The following is a 21,131-nucleotide window of genomic DNA, read 5'->3' on the forward strand; positions in this document are numbered from 1 at the left end:
AATAAATATGGGATGGATGTCCGGTGGGTCTGCGGGGGACGCGTGGCAGGCAGCAGGCTGACACTGAGACTGAGATTTCTGATCCTTTCTTTTACTCTCCTTTTTTCTGGAGAGGAAGTAAAGGAACCGGAGCTCTGGATCTATTTGTTGTTGGAGGAGCGATATATGACTCAGCAGACTTTTCCCCAAAAATTCGGACTTTTTTCATACCTTCATACAGCACACTTATCCTGACCCAGGGATTTGTGTAAACCAGGTAACAGGGTCTCTCCTCCCCGTTATTTAGACCTGACGTGACGTTAGCGCCCTCATGCTATATTTTTCTAGAGGAACCCATGCTGCAGTACACAGTATCTACATTTGATCCACATTGACAAACTATACTAAAATGCTCTTACATGTAAAAACAGGATAATATCATAACTGAAATACTGTGAAACGTACTGTGATTCTTACTGATTGACAGGTAAACAGACTGATGAGGCGAAGCAAACATCTTACTTAAACGCATCACAGTGAGTTCATGTGAGGACTTTTCCCCCAACGTGTCCGACACCCTTGTCTAATCGTGCAGCTCTTCAGGTGAACACTTACGCAGCGAGTTAACCTCCAGACTTATTACCTTAACCGAAAAGTAGAGAAACTTTCCTTTCTGTGCTCTCAGGACTTGCAGGTCTGTATTCTGTGCTGACGAATGGACTTTTCTGCCACTCAGCTTCAGAGTAATAAAAAAGCAATATTTCCTCCTGATTTTTAATGTGCAGCTGGATGAGAGTTCATGAAGCCATCAGCACAGTTTACACGAGTTCATACACTGCTTTCAAAACCCTGTTACAGGCTCTATTAGACGGAGACGCTCTCCTGATTCATTCCCGCTCTATTCAGACCCCCATTCACTGCAGCCTGATCTGCTGGCAGGAATTGTACTCCGATGTGATGCCAAAGTGCCCAAATTCATTTGGGTTCCTTCATAACAGGATGTGTTTATTGTTGCAGCGACACATTCATTAGCATCCAGCTCTGCCTCTCTGCTCTGCTGGTGTACGCTCTTGTCAAATTGATGAAGATGTTTTCTTAATTTGCAGAGCGTCGGGCTGTCAGGGCCATCCGACACACTTTAAGGCTGAAGCTCAGACTACGGATAAGACAGAACGAGAAACTACATCACTAGAGATCAGAGATACAAATATCTTTTAAATTCTTCCTAAAAACACACACAACTGCTTCTAGGATTGTGGTGCTGTTAATAAACATTGCATGGAAGGAATTGTGGAACTGTTGAAATGTGCAACTAGATAACGTTCGCTGTTAGCAGCCAGTGGGCAGCACAGCCCTGGGCTAAAGAACGCCCTAACAGATAAAGCTAATGAAGCAAATTTACATGGACAATGAAAACAAAGGTTAAAGCTGGACGACATGAATAAGGACTGTGTGGTTGGGACCTGTCAATCACAGCCAGCCCCGCCCTAACGCCCTTTATTGTTTGTTTTACTGTAAATGGGACCAGCATTTACCTGAGACTAGAGATTGAGACGACAAAATAATTAAGAAAGTGTTCACAGAGGATATAAATCAATAGAGAAGTATTTCTTTATAGACTTCTATACAATTTGATTTCTCATAACCAGTGGAGTCGCCCCCGGCTGGACAGTGCAGAGAATGCAGGTTAAAGAAGTTAAAGAAGAAGCTGCTTGGTGAGAATTATAGTTGACATTCAACAGTATTATGCTAACGTTAGCCTCAAGAGCTAGGATATTTTCTGTCAGCTGCTCCGGCTTTAGGAGGACAGCTGTAGCATCTAGATTTAAACTCTCAAATATCAAAATGTTTGAAATGAATAAGTAGGCCATCACTTTGGGGGGTTTCAAACTGGAAGTGTAAAACATTCACAATCTGATGTATCCTTTCTATGTCATAAATCTGGAATATAACTCTTGTTCATTGATTTATAAATGTAGAAATAAGACGTGATCAGTGTCTTATTTCAAAGTTGAAGGCTTTGTGCAAATAACTACACACCTGGGTTATCTCCATGTTCACCACTTAGAGAGAGGAAGGTCATTATTCCTATGAATACCGTGAGGAAAACAAACATAGACTAATAATTAAAGAACAAACTGAAACTGCAGACTGGTTTCTATCCCTGAATAAGTGATGTGTGTGTGAGCTCAGCGTCTTCACAGGCACAGGATATCTCTCCTGGACTTTAAATTAAATAACAGACTGAGTGTGAGACAATAAACACCAAGTGAACAACAGCCCTGGTGCTTAATAAGCATAAATATAATAACACTGTGTACGCAGTGTCGCCAGAATATAAGCAGGAGAGACGGAGTCAAAGGAGCCACATGGAGAGGCAATATCAGCAGCATGAAATATATGCAAATGAGAATTATCTAGCCAACGAATGTGAGGACGTAAGCAAAGAGGAACGGGTAATAAAGAGGAGGAAATTAAGAAGAAAGACTTTAAAGGAGTCCAGACTGAGACGCAGACGTCCTCCGAGTTCAACAACACAAACAGGTTAGTCACCGTCTGTCTGCCTGATGAAGAGGATGAAGATGAGACAGGAGGCTGGCTATGCAGTGTGTGTGTGTGTGTGTGTGTGTGTGTGTGTCATTATATATAATGAAGACGACTGTGTGACGCTAATAACCGGAGCAGAGCAGAGAGCCTCTCCACTGCAGTTGTTTCGAGTGTCACTCAAAGTTTAGTCACTTCTGAACATTTCCAGAAACAAAGGAGGAATTATTTTTGGTCTGTTTACAACTTCGGTCCAGACTGAAATATCTCAGAAACCGTCTGATATATTGCCATGAAATTGCGTACACATATCATCACGCTAATTGTAACCACATTTCCAGAAAACTGTCGACATTAAACATTATGAAATAACCAAAACTAAAGGTAAAAAGTCATCGTCAAAACTGGATGGAAATCATTGTACAGTTCTGCAGCCGAAATCCATTTTCATTAGTCACTTGCTTCCTTTTATCAAATGTCTCTGTTTATTAGAGCTTACAGTTTTGAACCAACAGGGAGCATTCAGTGGTTAGGGTGGGATTAACTTGTGGGTGTGATGGAAACTTCTGGAGCAACGGAGAGGAAGTTCAGAGAGACACGGGGAGAGCTGGAACTTGATGGAAACACTGAAGGTTTGTTATGAAGTTAACGGCCGGAGAATTGAAAAGACGGTTCCTGCAGCCACGAGTTGGACCTGAAAGTAGGATTTGATTCTGTTAGTTGTATACTTCTAAAATTCGGTGCTATTGTTTAACAGCCCAGGGGTCGATAAGCTCTACATCCCTCACTCAGGGGCCTTGATTTGTACGTGGTTATCGTCTAGGCTGAACTCTTTGCATGACAGTTCTTAAAAAGAACACATATTTTTAGCAGCAGATTTAACGAGGTTACATCACAGGTATTTTTAGAGCGGGGTGTAAGAGCTTCCTTTGTTGAAGGAGCAGTAGTAGAATGACAGATGGAAATGCGTGAAATAGTAAACACCATCACAGTTCCTGACCTTGTGTTGGCTGAGGAGTAATACTCAACGCGTTTTCTCACTCGCAGTAACGGCAGCTGCAGGTTTTAATATCAAGCTCACAGTTCATTTCATTCATATGATGACTGTGTAAGATTAAGTGTAAGGAGGAGGAATAAAGTTTGTCTTATTGGTTTAATCTCTGTGATATGTCCCCGTCACGGTACAGTAACAATAAACACCAGCAGAACACCAGGACAGTAGAACCAATAGGAACAGAGGAGGTGTCATGTGATCAGGCTGGATATGCCGATTTGAAGAGATGGGATTTGAAATTCCAGAGGGGGGGTTCAGAGCGGCTGAAGGCTCTGGACCCCATGGTGGTGAAGGGTGGTGCAGTGAGGTGGATGGAAGCAGAAGACCTGAGAGTGCTGGCGTTATTGGTGATGCAAAAGCCCAGAGAAAGCTGCTTTTTCACAGCAAGTACAAACGTTTGGTGTGAAAATATAAAACAAAAGCAACTATTTGAAAATGTGGATTGATTGCACAAGAAAGAAAACATCTGCTGTGAGAAGAAGCCGTTATCAATTAGTTTTATATCTTCCCAGATGGGGTTCATTGCACCTCAGACCTCGTCACCAAGGAGAATAACTCCTGTTGTATTAAAGAGTGAAGCGGCAGCTCTCAGACACATATTTGTTTTTCCACCTCAGAGCACGCTGAAGAGAGGCCGCCATGCTGCTCTGCTTCCACTGTCTCACAGGAGGCAGCACAGTCTGTTTTACATTTCACACAACAACAGACCGGGGGGGGGGGGGGGGGGGGGGTTCATAGTAAGAGAAGGAGAGAGAGAGGTTGGTACACATTCAAAGGCTATATTTTCATATGCACAGCTACAGTGTAGGTAGTCTCAGGCTCCTCCAAGAATGACAAAGGATAAGAATAGTGCAAGGGAATGTTGCAGGACCAATGTGAAGGTAATGCAGGAGAAGTTAACTTTAAATAGGACATAAAGAAATACAATAAGCTAAATGTTGCAGAGAAGTAAATGATTGCACGTAGAATTCATGGGACGTGACGAACAGTAATCACGTTTCCATCACATTTTCAATCTGTACGCCAAAAACATGAGTAGAAATCTGGGGATAAAAAGCATTGCAGAAAAGATGAAGGCCGTAATGTGTCGTGTGGTTTAAAGCAGGGACAGTTTCAGTGAATAAATGATGACGTTAAACATCAGAGGGTCTGGAGAGGAGTTAAAAGAGGGAATAAGAGCGAGACGGAGTGAGGTTAGTCAGCAGCGTCCGGAGGCAGGTGAGCTGCTCAGGTGCAGCTCCATCATTCTGTTCACGTCTGCTGCAGAAAAATACCCTGCAGCGCTGCCAGGACACACAGCCTGCTCAGAGGATCGTCCTGCTCTAAAACAACCTGAATCAGAGTCCCAGTCAAGCATGACAAGTTCCCAGTCCTTCACTCCGAGTTCAAATCCAATAAATCAGAATAAGAATCCATAAGAACCTGTGCCTCCTTGGGCTTTGATCACTTTTATCACTGACTTTCAGACAGTTGTGAACGCACAAGGACTTAAAGCACCTATTATAATATTCTCGTATCTGAATTGTTCGGCTGCTTCAACAATTCACGATGAGTATATAAGATGTATTCCACAAAGAATATGCAAAAGAAGTGACCAATGTGCAGGAAATTGGGTAAATTATTTAAATCCTAGAGATTCAAAGTCATGCTGACGTAACAATCCAGGTAGACTTCACGAGCTGTCAGGTTGTGAGACGAGGGTATACGCCCTTGTAGAAATCACAATTGTGGTAGCTACACTACCCACAATCCTACAGTGTAACAGGGACGCGTCTCATTGGTGGAGCTTGATATTACCAAAGATCTGTTATTTGCGAGTGACATTTCCTGCAGATTTCAAATCAGACCCACATGGCGACTCGTTTGGAAACGTGTTCTCTTATTTACAATAATTCTTGTAAAGATTAAACATGTAGGAAAGAATGAATTACGCAAGTGCATTTTAGATCACTTAGAGTACATAAAAGCAAAAAATTGGGGCGTTTCAAGAGGAGGTGAGTCAACACCCGCAATGCTTTATGGGATATGTAGTTGTTTGACTGTTAAAATAAGCGAATACAGTATTGTGACTTTGACTTTGCTTCCTTTTTCAAATTATTTTTGCACCGTCAAATGTTTTACGTGCACGATTCATCTTGGTTTGGTTCGAGGCTGTAAACTCTCTCTAAATATATTATTACTACACTCTAAAACAATCTGTAGGCGCTCACTGTTGAGTTTCCTGAAGGCGTTTTCACACCATGAAGTCCAAACCTTCACAAAGTTATGTTATTTTTTAGTTTACATTGTACACCTTTCATTAGGTTAGCTTTCACATTGAATTATCTTGTAGCTTAAAGCTCTGGGAGAAGTTTAAGTGGACTTTGAATTAAGAAATGGTTGTGTTTGGAGCAGCTTTAAAGTCTATCATTTGCACCTCTGTTAATAAATGTGCTCCTCTGGTCATCAAGTACAGCAGTTTACCAATACATGAATAAACACAGCTGTATTCTGCTCTGAATGTTTAATAAGTGATTTACGAGTTTGCTTAGTTCTTTAGGTACTTTAAAGAACTGCTGTTTTTAAATAAATCATGCAGAAAATACAAATGAACCGCTAACTATGAAATCCTGAATAATTCAAACATCTTAGAGACTTTCTCTGTGAGCGTCTCTCTGTCTGCCTGCACTCTTTCAGGGCTTTCTCCTCAGACCCTCAGATAACATGTGCTCCTGCCTGTAGATGACCTGAGGGTGGTATTAGACGTACAGAATTAAATTCAGGTGTAATAAAGGCGTCTGAATGAAAGGAGGTCAGCACATTGTAAACCTGCTGCAGTGTGCTGAACGCTTCCCGAGCCACTGTCCATTTACTGCTGCTGTCGGCTCTTTAAAAGCCGCCTCCTTTTAGTTCTGTTTTCCACAAATCCCAAGTCTGCTGAATGAAGTCTGGATGGAGGGAGGATGAGGCGCTGACCCGTGAAGCAGAGCACAGTGGACGGCAGAATACCATCCACCCTGCTCTAACCTGCAGCACATTAACCAACAGCGCTTTAAACAAACCTGGGAACCAGTGGGTACTGACCGCCTGCATGAACTGGAGTAAGGGTCAGATCATTGTTCCTCACACTGTCTGATCCAGGAGCTGTCCTCTGTGCTTTAATGTCTGTTAATGGGTTTTTACAAAGGGCTTTAAACTGGGCATATGTGCTGCAATGGTGAGCCGATTCCTAAAATGGAAACCAAACACCACATCTGAATAAATCTGTCAAAGAAACGTGTCCTGATGAGTGTCTGATTCAGATAATAAACAGCATCACATTTGCATTGTGTCCTTTTTAAATTATAGGAAAAACAGGCTCTTCTGTTCTGATTTTAGTCAGCCAGACCCAAACATAAGGGAGCTGGATACAGCGTTAAAGGGCCCTGTCATTCCTATACAAGTTGCTCTTCTGTTGTCACTGTTTCTGTACGGCATTTTCACACATGCCAAAAAGACAATAACACAATATTGGGTTACATTTGAAGCTTCCCTATTTCCTACAAATGTCAATAAAGGTTACAAACTTGCACCAAAACCAGTCGGAGCCGACTCATGGAGAGAATAACTGGAGGTTATTCTCTGGACGTTTTTTCAAATCCCTTTGATCTGATGATAAATCTGCAGGGGGAGAGGGTCTGTCCACCTGAACAGCCTGGCTTACAGAGAGCAAAGGCCAGCAGGTTCACTAAAAACTACTCAGCTCACGTACAGCTTACTTCTACCTTACTAAAGAACAGGATCTGAGTACCTCTACCACCTGTGCATATTTCTAAATCTACATTTTAAAGCAGGTGAGAAAGCAGGGTTAGGATTAATAAATGAATGAATTAAAGAAACATTTTGAATATTTAGTTCGAGGACGAAACACCTGAGACTGAACCAGACAGCAAATACGCCAAAGCAAAGAAACTATGAGACATTTGTAAAATCCAAGAGGGTGTAATTATCGTCAGGGTCATCACTGAGTCCACCTCTGTGTTATTAAAGTCAATTTGATTCAGAAGACTCACAAATAAACCCAGAGAGGTCAGAGGATCTGAATACAACAGAGACAATATCTGGCTCAGTTACGTAAAGAAAACTCTGGCAGCCCGTGGACACCTGGGGGTCGGGGTGTATGGTACTTATTAAAAATACATTTGGATGTCCTTTAAAAAGCTGCAGCAATACAAGTTTATCCACCGAGCACATGTAACCCCAGCTAATCCATGTCAATATGATCCCGCGTGCTCTTCATTGTGCTTGAAATGCAAAACTAGCTGAAGCACTGACCGTCATCTCATGCCGTCAGCCTCGAATTTCATCTCTTTAGGCGTCAGTTCGTAGTGATATTAACAAGTGGTAAAACTCTAAATCTATATCAATGACACAGAGAGAGTGCACTTACAGGCGTAGGTCATGGCGAAGCTGCTGCCGGTGTCCACCATGTCCACCTGAGGAACCAGCTTGGGGATTTCCTGCTGCTGAGCGAGGGCGAAGCGAAACACCTCGTACTCATGGGAAGCCGAGGGGAAGAGACCTCCTGAAACACAGAGACACAGCGGGGGTTAAATACTGACACCAAACAGAGCTGTAACACCAGAGCTGAGGGATGACATAAACCACCATGTATCTGATCAAATAACTTTACTGGTGCAGGAATGAGTCCTAGATCCTGGAAATGAGTCAGCATTTTAAGACTTCCTGTCCCCTGTTCTGCAGATCAATGGTTTTCTGAAGGTGTTTTTGGTTGAAATAAGGTCTGTGGTTAACACAAGCTGAAGAAATGTTCTATGACATAAAACATGTCAGTAAATACCCCACCAAGTCCCTAAATGTGTGTCCATACAGAAAGATGCTCACTTTAAGATGAGTTAAACTGAGGAAAAAACCCAAATCTCCACCTTCAAGACTTTAAAGAGCAGCAACGATTGAAAGATTAGCAGTTGTCCAAAAAATGTAGGCTTATTTTCTGACGATTGTCTAATCAATTAATCGACTAATTGTTGCATCTTCACTTTAAATAACCTTTAAAATTCAGTAATTTTTCAGACTCTTTGCTCCTTGGAGGAGGGTCTCACAGACAGCAGATAGAATCCAATAACTCCTCCACATCTCCACTGACGGCCTGAAACACAGAGCGACGTTAAGCATTCAGAAAGTTAGGCTCCTCGTTGCCTCGTGCAGCACAAACAGAGATGACACCACGGGCTGAGTCCAACCCCGGGAACTAAAAATAACGCGTCTGGTTTGCAGTAATTGCCGTTAAAAGCCTCTTTTCTCTGCACTCACACACTCCCCACATGACGTTTTTTAGGGTCACGGTGAAATTACATGAACACTTAAACTCTGACTGATTGAGCCTCTTGTCTTCTAGTGGGAATAAATGTTTTTTTATTTGAGTAAAAAGCTGCTGAATTAACTTTTACTGTCTCTCATTGCAGACGCTGATGTGGTTCAAGTCTTCCTGCATTCTCTTTTCTAAAGCTGCAACCATTGGTCGATTATTCTCTTCCTCTGGATTTTCCTTCTCTTACCATGACAGTGAATTCTAAATCTTTTGAGTGTTTCACCGCCGGTTGGACATTTCCCAGTTTTGTCATGATCAAATGACTATAAAATTAATCAACTAATACTTCAAACAATTGCTAGATTAAAGTCTACCAATTGTTAGAGAAATAATGTATTATTATTATTTGACATTTAACAAGATTTATTAGTAAAATATCCTTAAATAAAAACGTTTCAAATGGAAAAATGTACATTAATTAGGATATGCATTAATCACAGGGAGCCTAATAAAATGAAATATCAGACGCCACATTTTAAGATTCAGATCATTTAATGCAGTTAACATAATGAGCTAAAACTAACTAAGCAACCATTTAAATAGCCAGCTTAAAGTAATGGAGTGGATAGATCAATTATGTAATGAATAGATTAACGTCAGGAAGAATCGGTTTAAAAAAGTTAGCTTTAAAAGTAGTGGATTTAGCTTAAAGTACCAGAGTAACGGAGTACCGGAGTAACGGCTGAAAAAGACTTAAAGTAACGGCTGTAAAAGACTTAAAGTAACGGCTGAAAAAGCCTTAAAAGTAACGGCTGTAAAGCCTTAAAGTAACGGAGTAACGGCTGAAAAAGCCTTAAAGTAACGGCTGAAAAACTTAAAGTAACTGAGTAACGGAGTACCGGAGTAACGGCTGAAAAAGCCTTAAAGTAATGGAGTAACGGCTGAAAAAGCCTTAAGAGTAACGGCTGTAAAGCCTTTAAGTAACGGCTGAAAAAGCCTTAAAGTAACGGCTGAAAAAGCCTTAAAGTAACAGGCTGAAAAAGCCTTAAAGTAACGGCTGAAAAAGCCTTAAAGTAACGGCTGTAAAAGACTTAAAGTAACGGCTGAAAAAGCCTTAAAGTAACGGCTGAAAAAGACTTAAAGTAACGGCTGTACAAGACTTTAAGTAACGGCTGTAAAAGACTTTAAGTAACGGCTGTAAAAGCCTTAAAGTACCGGAGTAACGGCTGTAACGTTCAGCTTCAGTCAGCAGTAATAGGATTGCTGCGCTAAACAACATCAACATTGACAGATAAATAAATGTGAATTGTTCTTTTAAAAACTGAACAGTATAGTCCAGTAAGAAGATGAACTCTATATACAGTCTATGAGATGAACTGAATCACTTTTTCACCTAATGAAACACTTCGAAAGAGGCCCAGAGGTCATTTCAGACAAACACAATTTCAAACTTCATACTGACCAACCTCACGCCTCCACCGGCCAGCTGATACACATCCCTTACCTCCGCACTTCCTCAGTTTGGAGACCTTTCTCCCTGCTGACCTCTCACCTGTCACCGACGATACACCTTCAAAATAACAGCCCGATTTTCAAAGTAAAACCAATGATTGAAACTATAATATCAGAATAAATAATGAAAACCAAACAGTTGTGCTTATTGATGTGTCAATCAATGTGAAGAAAACTTTTAATTGTTATTTGAAATATATGTATACTTTATCATAACAAGAGGCCTTTAAACCTTAGAAAAGCTTATACAAATACATAGAGAGCTGTAGCAGATCACAAGGCTTAGTTTCACAATACTATAGTCTTATGAAAGCATTCAATGTCAACATTCAAGTTGATTGCCTCAAAATGATGCATACAGTGCTTGAATACATTTACTTTCCACCACTGGTTGACGTTTATTGTGTAATTGTCTTAACTTGATTTAGGTTCAGGTAACGCTTTGTTACTCAGTTCCAAATCCCTGAGATTTTCCCAGTTTTTCTATAAACATGGACACATATTAGGTCTGACCTCTGGCCCTTTTTCTTCTATTTTCATAGGAATATTGTGGCGTGCCTTACCATATTTAATTCACATGCATTGCACAGAATGGCTTCAACGTAGTAGAACAAGAACAAAGAATGGAGCTATTGTTTCCTCTATTCACTTTCAACATTCACAGAGCGTCTCTCTCCAAATTCTTCCTCCACCGTGAGATTTTTTCCAGCAGATGAATCCTCCAGCTGCTCTTTCTAGTCCCTTTTTAACCTCGGCTGGTTTGCTTCACATTCAGCGTGGATCAGCTGCCGAGCGGGACTGTGACTCTCCCAAAATGAAGTTATAATGTGATTCTGCGGACCACTGGCTCGGTGCTGATGTGGCATCACGTTGAACTAACCTGCATTTCAACAGGAAATACAATCTGACCTGCATACCAACCACAGGCTGCACAGCTCAGCAGGAACATCTAACTTTACAGGGGGGGGGGGGGGGGAGCTTCTGTCCAGGCAGATGGACCGCTTCTAGCCTTTAAAGCACTGATGAATAACTCATATATTCTAATAATATTCTAGTAATGTCTCCCGTATTATAGTGCAAGCAGTTTTTGGAGAGGGCAAAACAGATACTTTACCTCATCATGTGGCGTGTGTTTCATTCACGGTCGCTTTAACACTCAACAAAAGGAGGGGGGATTATTTAACTTGGAGGTACTTGTACTTGAGGAGCATTTAAACACTTCAACTGATGACTCTGCAAAATACTCAACATCATTACTGCACAGAGATGTTTATTATGCATTATTTAAAGAGAGGAAGATAATTGGTAGCTTACTTGGCAATGGGAGACTGAAATTTAAATGCAAACACTGCAATGAATAATATCAAAATACACCAAAAGTACCAAAATAATAGTCTTTATACTGCAGGATAATATATATATATATATATATATATATATATATATATATATATATATTCAATAAAATCAACACATTTTATATTTGTTTTCTTTTATGGTATTAACCTTAATCTGAACCAACATATTTTATTTTGACTTATGTTGAATACAATGCATGAATTCAAACAGAGATTTAGCAGATTCAAAAAATTAAATAGGACTTTTTTCTCCATAGGAAAATAAATATATACACGTATGTATATTTGGATTACAATGATTGATTCACTTATATCTTGCAGCTGGTTGGTTGGTCATTAACCCCAAGATAAATACAACTTCTCTAACCGTTAAAAAACCTTGTTAAAATATTCTTATGTATTCTTATTTCCATTGGCAAAAGTACAATAAACACGGTTTCCAATGGATTCCTTTCCTAAAATCTTCCTTGTGGCTTCAATAACCCTGATAAAAAACCATGAGCCTACTGGTGCTCTGCTCCCACCACCACCTGTCTCCAATATATACAATTACACCAGGTGCCCAAACATGCCTTCAGAATAAGAGCATAGAATTACTTTAATCAACTCAATGACTAACACTAAATAATAGTCTACTATAAACAAAAACAGCAAGAAAATGAATGATTGAATAAAACAGAGCAATATGAAGTGGGGAAGCTTCACGTGACAGCGTTTGACCCACCTGTAGATGTACTGTTAGCAATGATTGCATTTCCTTTGCATTCTAATGTCATCGTAGAGTTTGTGTATTTGGTGTTGAGCTTAATGTTATTTAAAGGCTCCTGCAGGGACATGCATGCACATTATCTCCTGCTGTAATGAGATCACACCTGTCCCTGTACACACATAAACATTAAAGTAAATATAATAAAGAATGACTAAAGGCAGGCTGTACACTGTGTCAGTCCCAAGAGCCTGCGAGGAACACAAGTCATTTACAAAGATATGCACTGCTATACTGGATCAGCGCTTTATTAATTTAATATATAGTTATTATTCATATGTTGTATGATTAAATGTGGACATTTACATACGTTTGTGGCCTAAAACGTTGGTCTGAAGCAAGAAAAAAAATACAGAGTAATGTTTGCACTAACTCAATTAAATATTGTTATTATTATTTGTATTTTGTACATTTGCATACATTTATGTTCCGAACAGTGGCATGACAGAAATTAATTATGTACACAGAACTGCAGTTCATGAGGATTCATTTTAATTACAATAATAAAGATATTGCTATGCCTCTGTCCACGGTGCTGACACCTGTATTCTCCTAATGCATTTATCCTCTAACATTACTGTGACTCTATCCCATAATGTAACTGTGACTCTGTCCCATAATGTAACTGTGACTCTGTCCCATAATGTAACTGTGACTCTGTCCCATAATGTAACTGTGACTCTGTTCCATAATGTAACTGTGACTCTGTCCCATAATGTAACTGTGACTCTATCCCATAATGTAACTGTGACTCTGTCCCATAATGTAACTGTGACTCTGTCCCATAATGTAACTGTGACTCTATCCCATAATGTAACTGTGACTCTGTCCCATAATGTATCTGTGACTCTGTCCCATAATGTAACTGTGACTCTGTCCCATAATGTAACTGTGACTCTGTGACTCTATCCCATAATGTAACTGTGACTCTATCCCATAATGTAACTGTGACTCTGTCCCATAATGTAACTGTGACTCTGTCCCATAATGTAACTGTGACTCTGTCCCATAATGTAACTGTGACTCTATCCCATAATGTAACTGTGACTCTATCCCATAATGTAACTGTGACTCTGTCCCATAATGTAACTGTGACTCTATCCCATAATGTAACTGTGACTCTGTGACTCTATCCCATAATGTAACTGTGACTCTGTCCCATAATGTAACTGTGACTCTGTCCCATAATGTAACTGTGACTCTGTCCCATAATGTAACTGTGACTCTATCCCATAATGTAACTGTGACTCTATCCCATAATGTAACTGTGACTCTATCCCATAATGTAACTGTGACTCTGTCCCATAATGTAACTGTGACTCTATCCCATAATGTAACTGTGACTCTATCCCATAATGTAACTGTGACTCTATCCCATAATGTGACTGTGACTCTGTCCCATAATGTAACTGTGACTCTGTGACTCTATCCCATAATGTAAGTGTGACTCTATCCCATAATGTAACTGTGACTCTGTGACTCTATCCCATAATGTAACTGTGACTCTATCCCATAATGTAACTGTGACTCTGTCCCATAATGTAACTGTGACTCTATCCCATAATGTAACTGTGACTCTATCCCATAATGTAACTGTGACTCTATCCCATAATGTAACTGTGACTCTGTCCCATAATGTAACTGTGACTCTATCCCATAATGTAACTGTGACTCTGTCCCATAATGTAACTGTGACTCTATCCCATAATGTAACTGTGACTCTATCCCATAATGTAACTGTGACTCTATCCCATAATGTAACTGTGACTCTGTCCCATAATGTAACTGTGACTCTGTCCCATAATGTAACTGTGACTCTATCCCATAATGTAACTGTGACTCTGTCCGTGGTGCTGATTCAACTCTTGCGTCATCCCAATAATATATTGCAGTCCCTTCCTGCAGGAATATCAAAGTGCAACACACAAACATACTGTAAGTCTCCTCCTGAATATATGAATACTAACACTGAGGGGGAATCCCGACCGCAGGCATTACAGGAGCGATGGGGGGGGGGCTTTAACACGATTTAGGCAGCAAATACAGAGCATTACCACAGGAACAGTAGCAGGAAGTGACTTGAGTTGAAGCAGTAGGTGTCCAAAATCATCTGAAGTGCACATGTTTAACGACAGTACCGTACATAACCAACCTGTGTCTGTATTTCCCTAACTGCAGTTTATCGTATTTCAGTATTCGTGAGTTATTCTGGTTTAAAGATAGTAATAGTTGTATGTTTTAACACATGTAAGAGCCCAGCTGTAGGGACGAGAGTTGTAAAAAAGCTACATCTATTCAACCTCTGAGCAGCAGTTGCATGCTTTGTATCCTGTCATAATGTCCCCATCAATGTTCAAATGAAATCAAAAGAACTGATAAAGCTGCAGAAGCTCTCACAGGCGGTTTTATGATAGTTAAAGTGTGCAATTAAAAACATATCTGTCACGAGAAGAGTGGTAAAATAGCAGTACCAGTTTCATGCTTTGTTTATGTTTCAATACAAATCTAAAATCTAAATGCACGCGAGGTAAAGCCTCGCTGAGTGCGTCATTATGCATGCATGCTCATGACCGATCAGAAAAACAGGGATATGAGTACAAGTCGTATAAATATTTAAGATATTGCAGTATTCCTACTGGACAGGTGCCTCCCATCATCACCCCTCACTCACCTATGTTGATGTTACTTGGGAAACTTGTCCCGCTGCAGAGCCGCAGCAGCAGCAGCAGCAGCACCGGGAGAACCGGGCAGCTCCGCATGTTTCCTCCAGCAGACGCGGACCGACCGGCGGAGTCCCATTCACCGCGGGGCCGCCTGAGAGTCACCGCAGCCCGGGGAAACTCTCACACATCCACCGGTACCTGGCTCTCTCTGCGGAGCTCCGACAACACATCCAGAGAGGGAGACTGTGAGCCTCTGAAACCTCCCCCCTCTCTCCCACACACCTCTCTCTCTCTCCCCCCTCTTCTAATCTCTCTCTCTCATCCTTTTCTCTCAATCTCTCTCTCTCTCCTCCTTTTCTCTCACTCTCTCTCTCTCTCCTCCTTTTTTCTCTCTCTCTCTCTTTCTCTCTCTATCTCTCTCTCTCTTTCTTGCTCCCGCTTTCCCTTTACGTACCCCCTCCTTTTTCACCCAGTCCCTCTCTCTCCCTTCCTTTCACTTTATCACCACCTCACTTTCTCTCTCTCTCTCTCTCTCTCTCTCTCTCTCTCTCTCCCATTCTTCTAATCTCTCTCTCTCCTCCTTCTCTCCCTCCTCTCTCTCTCTCTCTCTCTCTCTCTCTCTCTCTCTCTCTCTCTCTCATCCTTTACTTAACCCTCTACCCCACAACTCTCCCTCCCTCTCCCATTGTATCTTTCAATTCATGTGTTGTATACTTTAAGTAAAGGCTCTGATTATTGTGTCCACCATTGAACGTGGTCATCAGCCACTGGCAGGATGTTCAGAGAGCAACAAGCGAAACTCTCTCAACCTAAAGTAGTTCAAATAATGATCAGACATGTTTTCTAAGGAATCTTTATTTGATCTTCATATAAAGTCTCTATAGGGCAGTGAGGAGAGCTACAACTGTAATGGTCTCACTTCTCAGTTCAGTATGTGTATCACGTGACTTCAGTTAAAGTAAGTCAGCGGTAATGTCGTTAGTTGTGCCGGTTTTTGGTCATATACAAAAGTCAATATTTCAAAATGTAAGCTGATGTTAGCGCCTCATTAAAAAGTCAGAGAACCACCAAAGTTCTCACGAGTTACCATGAGGGGAATATCAATGGGTGTACCAAATGTCATGGCAAAACATCTCAGACTAATCTGGGACAATTTGGTGAACAGGAAAGGTTAGAAATACAGTTTCCTGTGTGTTTCCCACATTGTTTAACATACATTGTTGGATAATCTTCAAACTCCCTTTCCTCTCTCATTCCTTCGGTCAAAACAGCAGCATGTTTCTTTATCAGCGGCAGAGCAGCCTCACGTTAACTTGTTGGTTTCTAATCAGAACATGGCCTTCCTCCTACACAGTTAGCCCACACGACGAATAATGGGAACGCTGGTAATCCCCTTTTTCATTATTTTTATTCTCTCCATATCCAGCCAATTTACTGCCACAAAGCAGAGCTCTTTCATCCACATCTCTGCCTAATTTATCTATCCGCTCTCCACAAGCAGGCAGCGTAGGAGGACCCACTGAAAACTACTGGTGACACGTGGAGAATGAAACGTCTTGTTTATCTGTTTGTAGAAAACCACAGCGCTGTTGGATGTCTAAATCACAAATAATCACTGTCAAGTTGTTCCGATATGTTCAGTTTGATTGAACACGTTGTAGAAAATCTCCCTGTTTGAAAAACAGTTTGGGTTAGAAATGATCCGGACTGAAGCTGTGTTTGTGTTAGCGTGACTTTATGTCCCAAGAGGGATCCAAAAAACGTCTTCATCACGTATTTGGTGTAAAAGCAGCATGGTGCATTGGCATGATAGGCAGCTGCGATCTAAAAAGTGGTTGACATGACAAGCGTGCAAACCGTATAGCTTACATGTTGGATGCTTTTATCCGGAGCGGCTTTCATACATTCACAGCAACATGCTGACTGCAGTGGGGATTGAACCAGTGCTCCCTTGATCAGAAGATCAACGCACTCTCCCACTGAGCCACAGCCTCCCTATGCATTTTTGCAACTCAATGCAATTCTTCCCAGATCTGAGAAATACAGTATGCAGAACAACAGCAAAGAGTAAAACACACATTTTCAGATCGACAAGGCGCAGATCATGGGAGGAGAACTCTCCCTGGAGGGAACACAGGGATTCTAGCCTTTGAAGACCATTTACAGGCACAGAAACCTATTATAACACTCTTCAGGAGAGGGGAATATTCCATATCCCCGTCTGCCAGCTTCAAACTAAAACCTTTGCAAAAAAAAGTCATCAATCATCAAATGCTGCCAGGATCAGGGAAGGGCGTGACCCCCGTTATTAAAGTGCGTATGTTAGCACGAATGCTAATCATTCCTGTGTAACCTGCAGCTGATCTTTGAGAATTTGACTGGTTTTTGCAAGACATAGAATTTGTTGCATCAAATCCATGCACTGTGCCTAAAATAAACAGCTGCACAGGATGTATTTGCTTGCTGGTGCAGGTAGAGGTGCATTGCATCCTTTAATAATCGCAGGCTATGTGTGTCTTGATCGTGTAGTGTAACAGGTCTGAAGACTGAGAGTCAGGGGATGTTAGCGGTAGTAAATCCTTCATTGTTGAGTCTGCTGTCTCCTCGCCTCATTGAGACTGTAATTAGCTCTGAGTGTAATTAGCTGAGGCGGCACATGAGCTGCATCAAACAATAATCTGACGGCTGCTCAGCGATACGATCAGGAGGAGATTCAGCCGCGATAGGACTCCAACAAGGAGACATTTGAGAGGAAATGTCACATAGCAAATGACCGCTGGAGGTCAGAAACTGAACAGAGGGGATGACTTCAATAGATCTGATCCCTGTCTGTTATTCATTCATCCTACGCTTACATTTAGGACTTCTATAGGTGCGTTTTGAATGCAGATTGCATGAGTAGCTATTACCACTTTTAACGCGTACCAATAATTCCTTGCCGAGTGAGGATGATTAAACAATAAAACTGGAAAAATAACCAATAAAGAAGTGTTTTCTGAAATGTACTATCATCATCATAACAATCATCATAATCATGATCATAAGCTCCATAGCTTTGGGGCATGATAAACAAAAGCTGCTTCACCATTAGTCTTTATGCTGGTGTTTCTGGGAACCTTTAACAAACCGGCAGCAGAGGATCGAAGGGTTCTTGGAGGCTTGATGCTGAAAAGGTGATATCCGTTATGCTGACGAACAAACAACCGAAAAGGTGCAGACATACCTGGAGACAGGATTAAGGGTTTGGGACAGAATGAGTGGACCAATGGCTTTAACTCCAACCCTTTCCTATCCATGTTGCTGTCCTGTAGTCTGTAGAGAAGGACTGAACTCCTCCCATCACAGTAATCTGCATTAACTTCAGACCTCACCGTCCGTTTTGTTCTACTTTGTGCTGTTTAGTTGGACATGAATCTTCCAGCTGCAGCTCTGTTGCCCTCAAGTCTGACAAACGATACTTCCATACATTACATGATGGTTTTTGCGCAAAGGCTCATGAAAGAATGATGCTTTTAATCTGTTTTCCATACAGGATGATGGAGAGATGAATAAGTGATGGTGCATTGTGCCCACACAGCGCTATTGTCCGCATGCACAGTGTATGTAAAGTGTGTTTACAACACTCAGCGCTCCGGCTCTGCTCCTGAGTCTAAATCATAGATGCAGGGACTCTGCTGATGTTTTAGCTTTGTTGTTCTGCCTCCCCCCTACTTCCCCCACTCTCCCCCCATCTCACCTGTCACTTACATTTACACTGATGTGACCCACACATGTATGTTCACATGTTGTTAACAGGTCGTCAAGTAATTATACAGCTGCAGAGAGGCTTTGTTTCAGATCTTCAAACTGTGTGGTTATCAGTCCGTCGAAAAACCATTAAAGAGGCCCTACTCTGCTCCTGTAGTTCTAAAGTTTTAGTGCATGTAAATGGTCTGCAAAGGCTAAAATCCCTGTGTTCCCTCAAGAGGGAGTTTCTCACTACATACTGATATACACCTGAACATCAGCAGGAGAGGACTCTTTAAAGTAGAGACACTACATACTGATATACACCTGAACATCAGCAGGAGAGGACTCTTTAAAGTAGAGACACTACATACTGATATACACCTGAACATCAGCAGGAGAGGACTCTTTAAAGTAGAGACTCTACATACTGATATACACCTGAACATCAGCAGGAGAGGACTCTTTAAAGTAGAGACACTACATACTGATATACACCTGAACATCAGCAGGAGAGGACTCTTTAAAGTAGAGACGCTACATACTGATATACACCTGAACATCAGCAGGAGAGGACTCTTTAAAGTAGAGACACTACATACTGATATACACCTGAACATCAGCAGGAGAGGACTCTTTAAAGTAGAGACTCTACATACTGATATACACCTGAACATCAGCAGGAGAGGACTCTTTAAAGTAGAGACGCTACATACTGATATAGACCTGAACATCAGCAGTAGAGGACTCTTTAAAGTAGAGACCCTACATACTGATATACAGCTGAACATCAGCAGGAGAGGACTCTTTAAAGTAGAGACACTACATACTGATATACACCTGAACATCAGCAGGAGAGGACTCTTTAAAGTAGAGACTCTACATACTGATATACACCTGAACATCAGCAGGAGAGGACTCTTTAAAGTAGAGACTCTACATACTGATATACACCTGAACATCAACAGGAGAGGACTCTTTAAAGTAGAGACTCTACATACTGATATACACCTGAACATCAGCAGGAGAGGACTCTTTAAAGTAGAGACTCTACATACTGATATACACCTGAACATCAACAGGAGAGGACTCTTTAAAGTAGAGACTCTACATACTGATATACACCTGAACATCAGCAGGAGAGGACTCTTTAAAGTAGAGACTCTACATACTGATATACACCTGAACATCAGCAGGAGAGGACTCTTTAAAGTAGAGACGCTACATACTGATATACACCTGAACATCAGCAGGAGAGGACTCTTTAGACATGTCTACACTGGAACGGTGTACAGTATGTTTTGCTGCATGGACACTTCTTGCAACAAACTTTTCCCCCGCTGTAATAATTTCCCTTCAAAGTAAAATATAGCTGGTTTTATTCTGCAGTTTAGCACAAAGGCTCACATCCATTACATGTGGCAGTCGGTTCGTTATTATTGTGTATAACGGGTCTCTGCAGCCGCTGTTGTTATTGATCGTTCCTGCAGCCAAGCTGGAGCGACTGGGGTGCAAAACTCTGCTGTTGTATGTGAGTCAACAATGGGTTTCTGCTAACTTTAAACATGCAAACACTGCAAAAAAGTGCAAGAAAAGGGAAAATATAAGTCTAAATAATAGGTTGCAAAGACTCACTCCTTAACAGACATATTTTGGGTCTAAGGAATAATCTATCCATAAAGATAGATAAGGGTCAGGAAACAGGAAGAGGTTAAACTTTAAAATAGTTAGCTTTGAAACTTTTCTGTGAAAGTAATATCTGATTAAAATACTCTTGTTTTTTTCAGGTTATTTTTGACATCAAGTCCTTTTTCCAGTGTGATTTTTTGGGGGAAATTGAGTAACTTTACGGAGGGGGGAGATTGATTTCAAGGGAGGGCATTTGTTGTACCTTTATCAGAGTAAAAATACTTGTATATAAAATCCTTCCGGAAGAGGAAGTGATGCAGAAACCTGGGGTTAGCTCTGTTCTTCCTCTGAGTGTTGACTGCTGCCCCACACAATAACAACAAACCTCCAAAACCTAACGAGTAAGCAGGAATAGAAAGTCTCTCGGAGCGGAGGTTCTGACTGAACAACTGTTTTATTCATCAACGCTGTCGCAGGACATCAGTGAGCAGGGGGGGGTCGCAGGTTCACGTCCGGCTCCACGCCTCAGCTGCTTCCCGCTCGCAGTCACAACGCATCGTTCAGCAAAGCAGTTCTTAACAAAAGCACTTAACACAAAGAGCATTCTGCG

At 41.2% G+C, this 21,131-nt stretch overlaps 1 protein-coding gene across 1 annotated transcript in view; it reads right to left on the reverse strand.

Moving 5' to 3' along the window:
- Positions 1-15,267, reverse strand: part of LOC134872383 (glutamate receptor 1-like) — a 50,318-nt gene extending 35,051 nt beyond the window's left edge. The window contains exons 1-2 of the mRNA XM_063895668.1: positions 15,175-15,267; positions 7,986-8,120 (exon numbers count right to left, since the gene is read on the reverse strand). Coding sequence (XP_063751738.1) covers positions 7,986-8,120; positions 15,175-15,262 — 223 coding nt within the window. The 5' untranslated portion in view covers positions 15,263-15,267. The remainder of the gene's footprint in view (positions 1-7,985; positions 8,121-15,174) is intronic.
- Between the last annotated feature and the right edge of the window lie 5,864 nt (positions 15,268-21,131).

Source organism: Eleginops maclovinus, chromosome 11 (assembly GCF_036324505.1).
Source record: "Eleginops maclovinus isolate JMC-PN-2008 ecotype Puerto Natales chromosome 11, JC_Emac_rtc_rv5, whole genome shotgun sequence".
In the NCBI taxonomy this organism is placed as follows: Eukaryota; Metazoa; Chordata; class Actinopteri; order Perciformes; family Eleginopidae; genus Eleginops; species Eleginops maclovinus.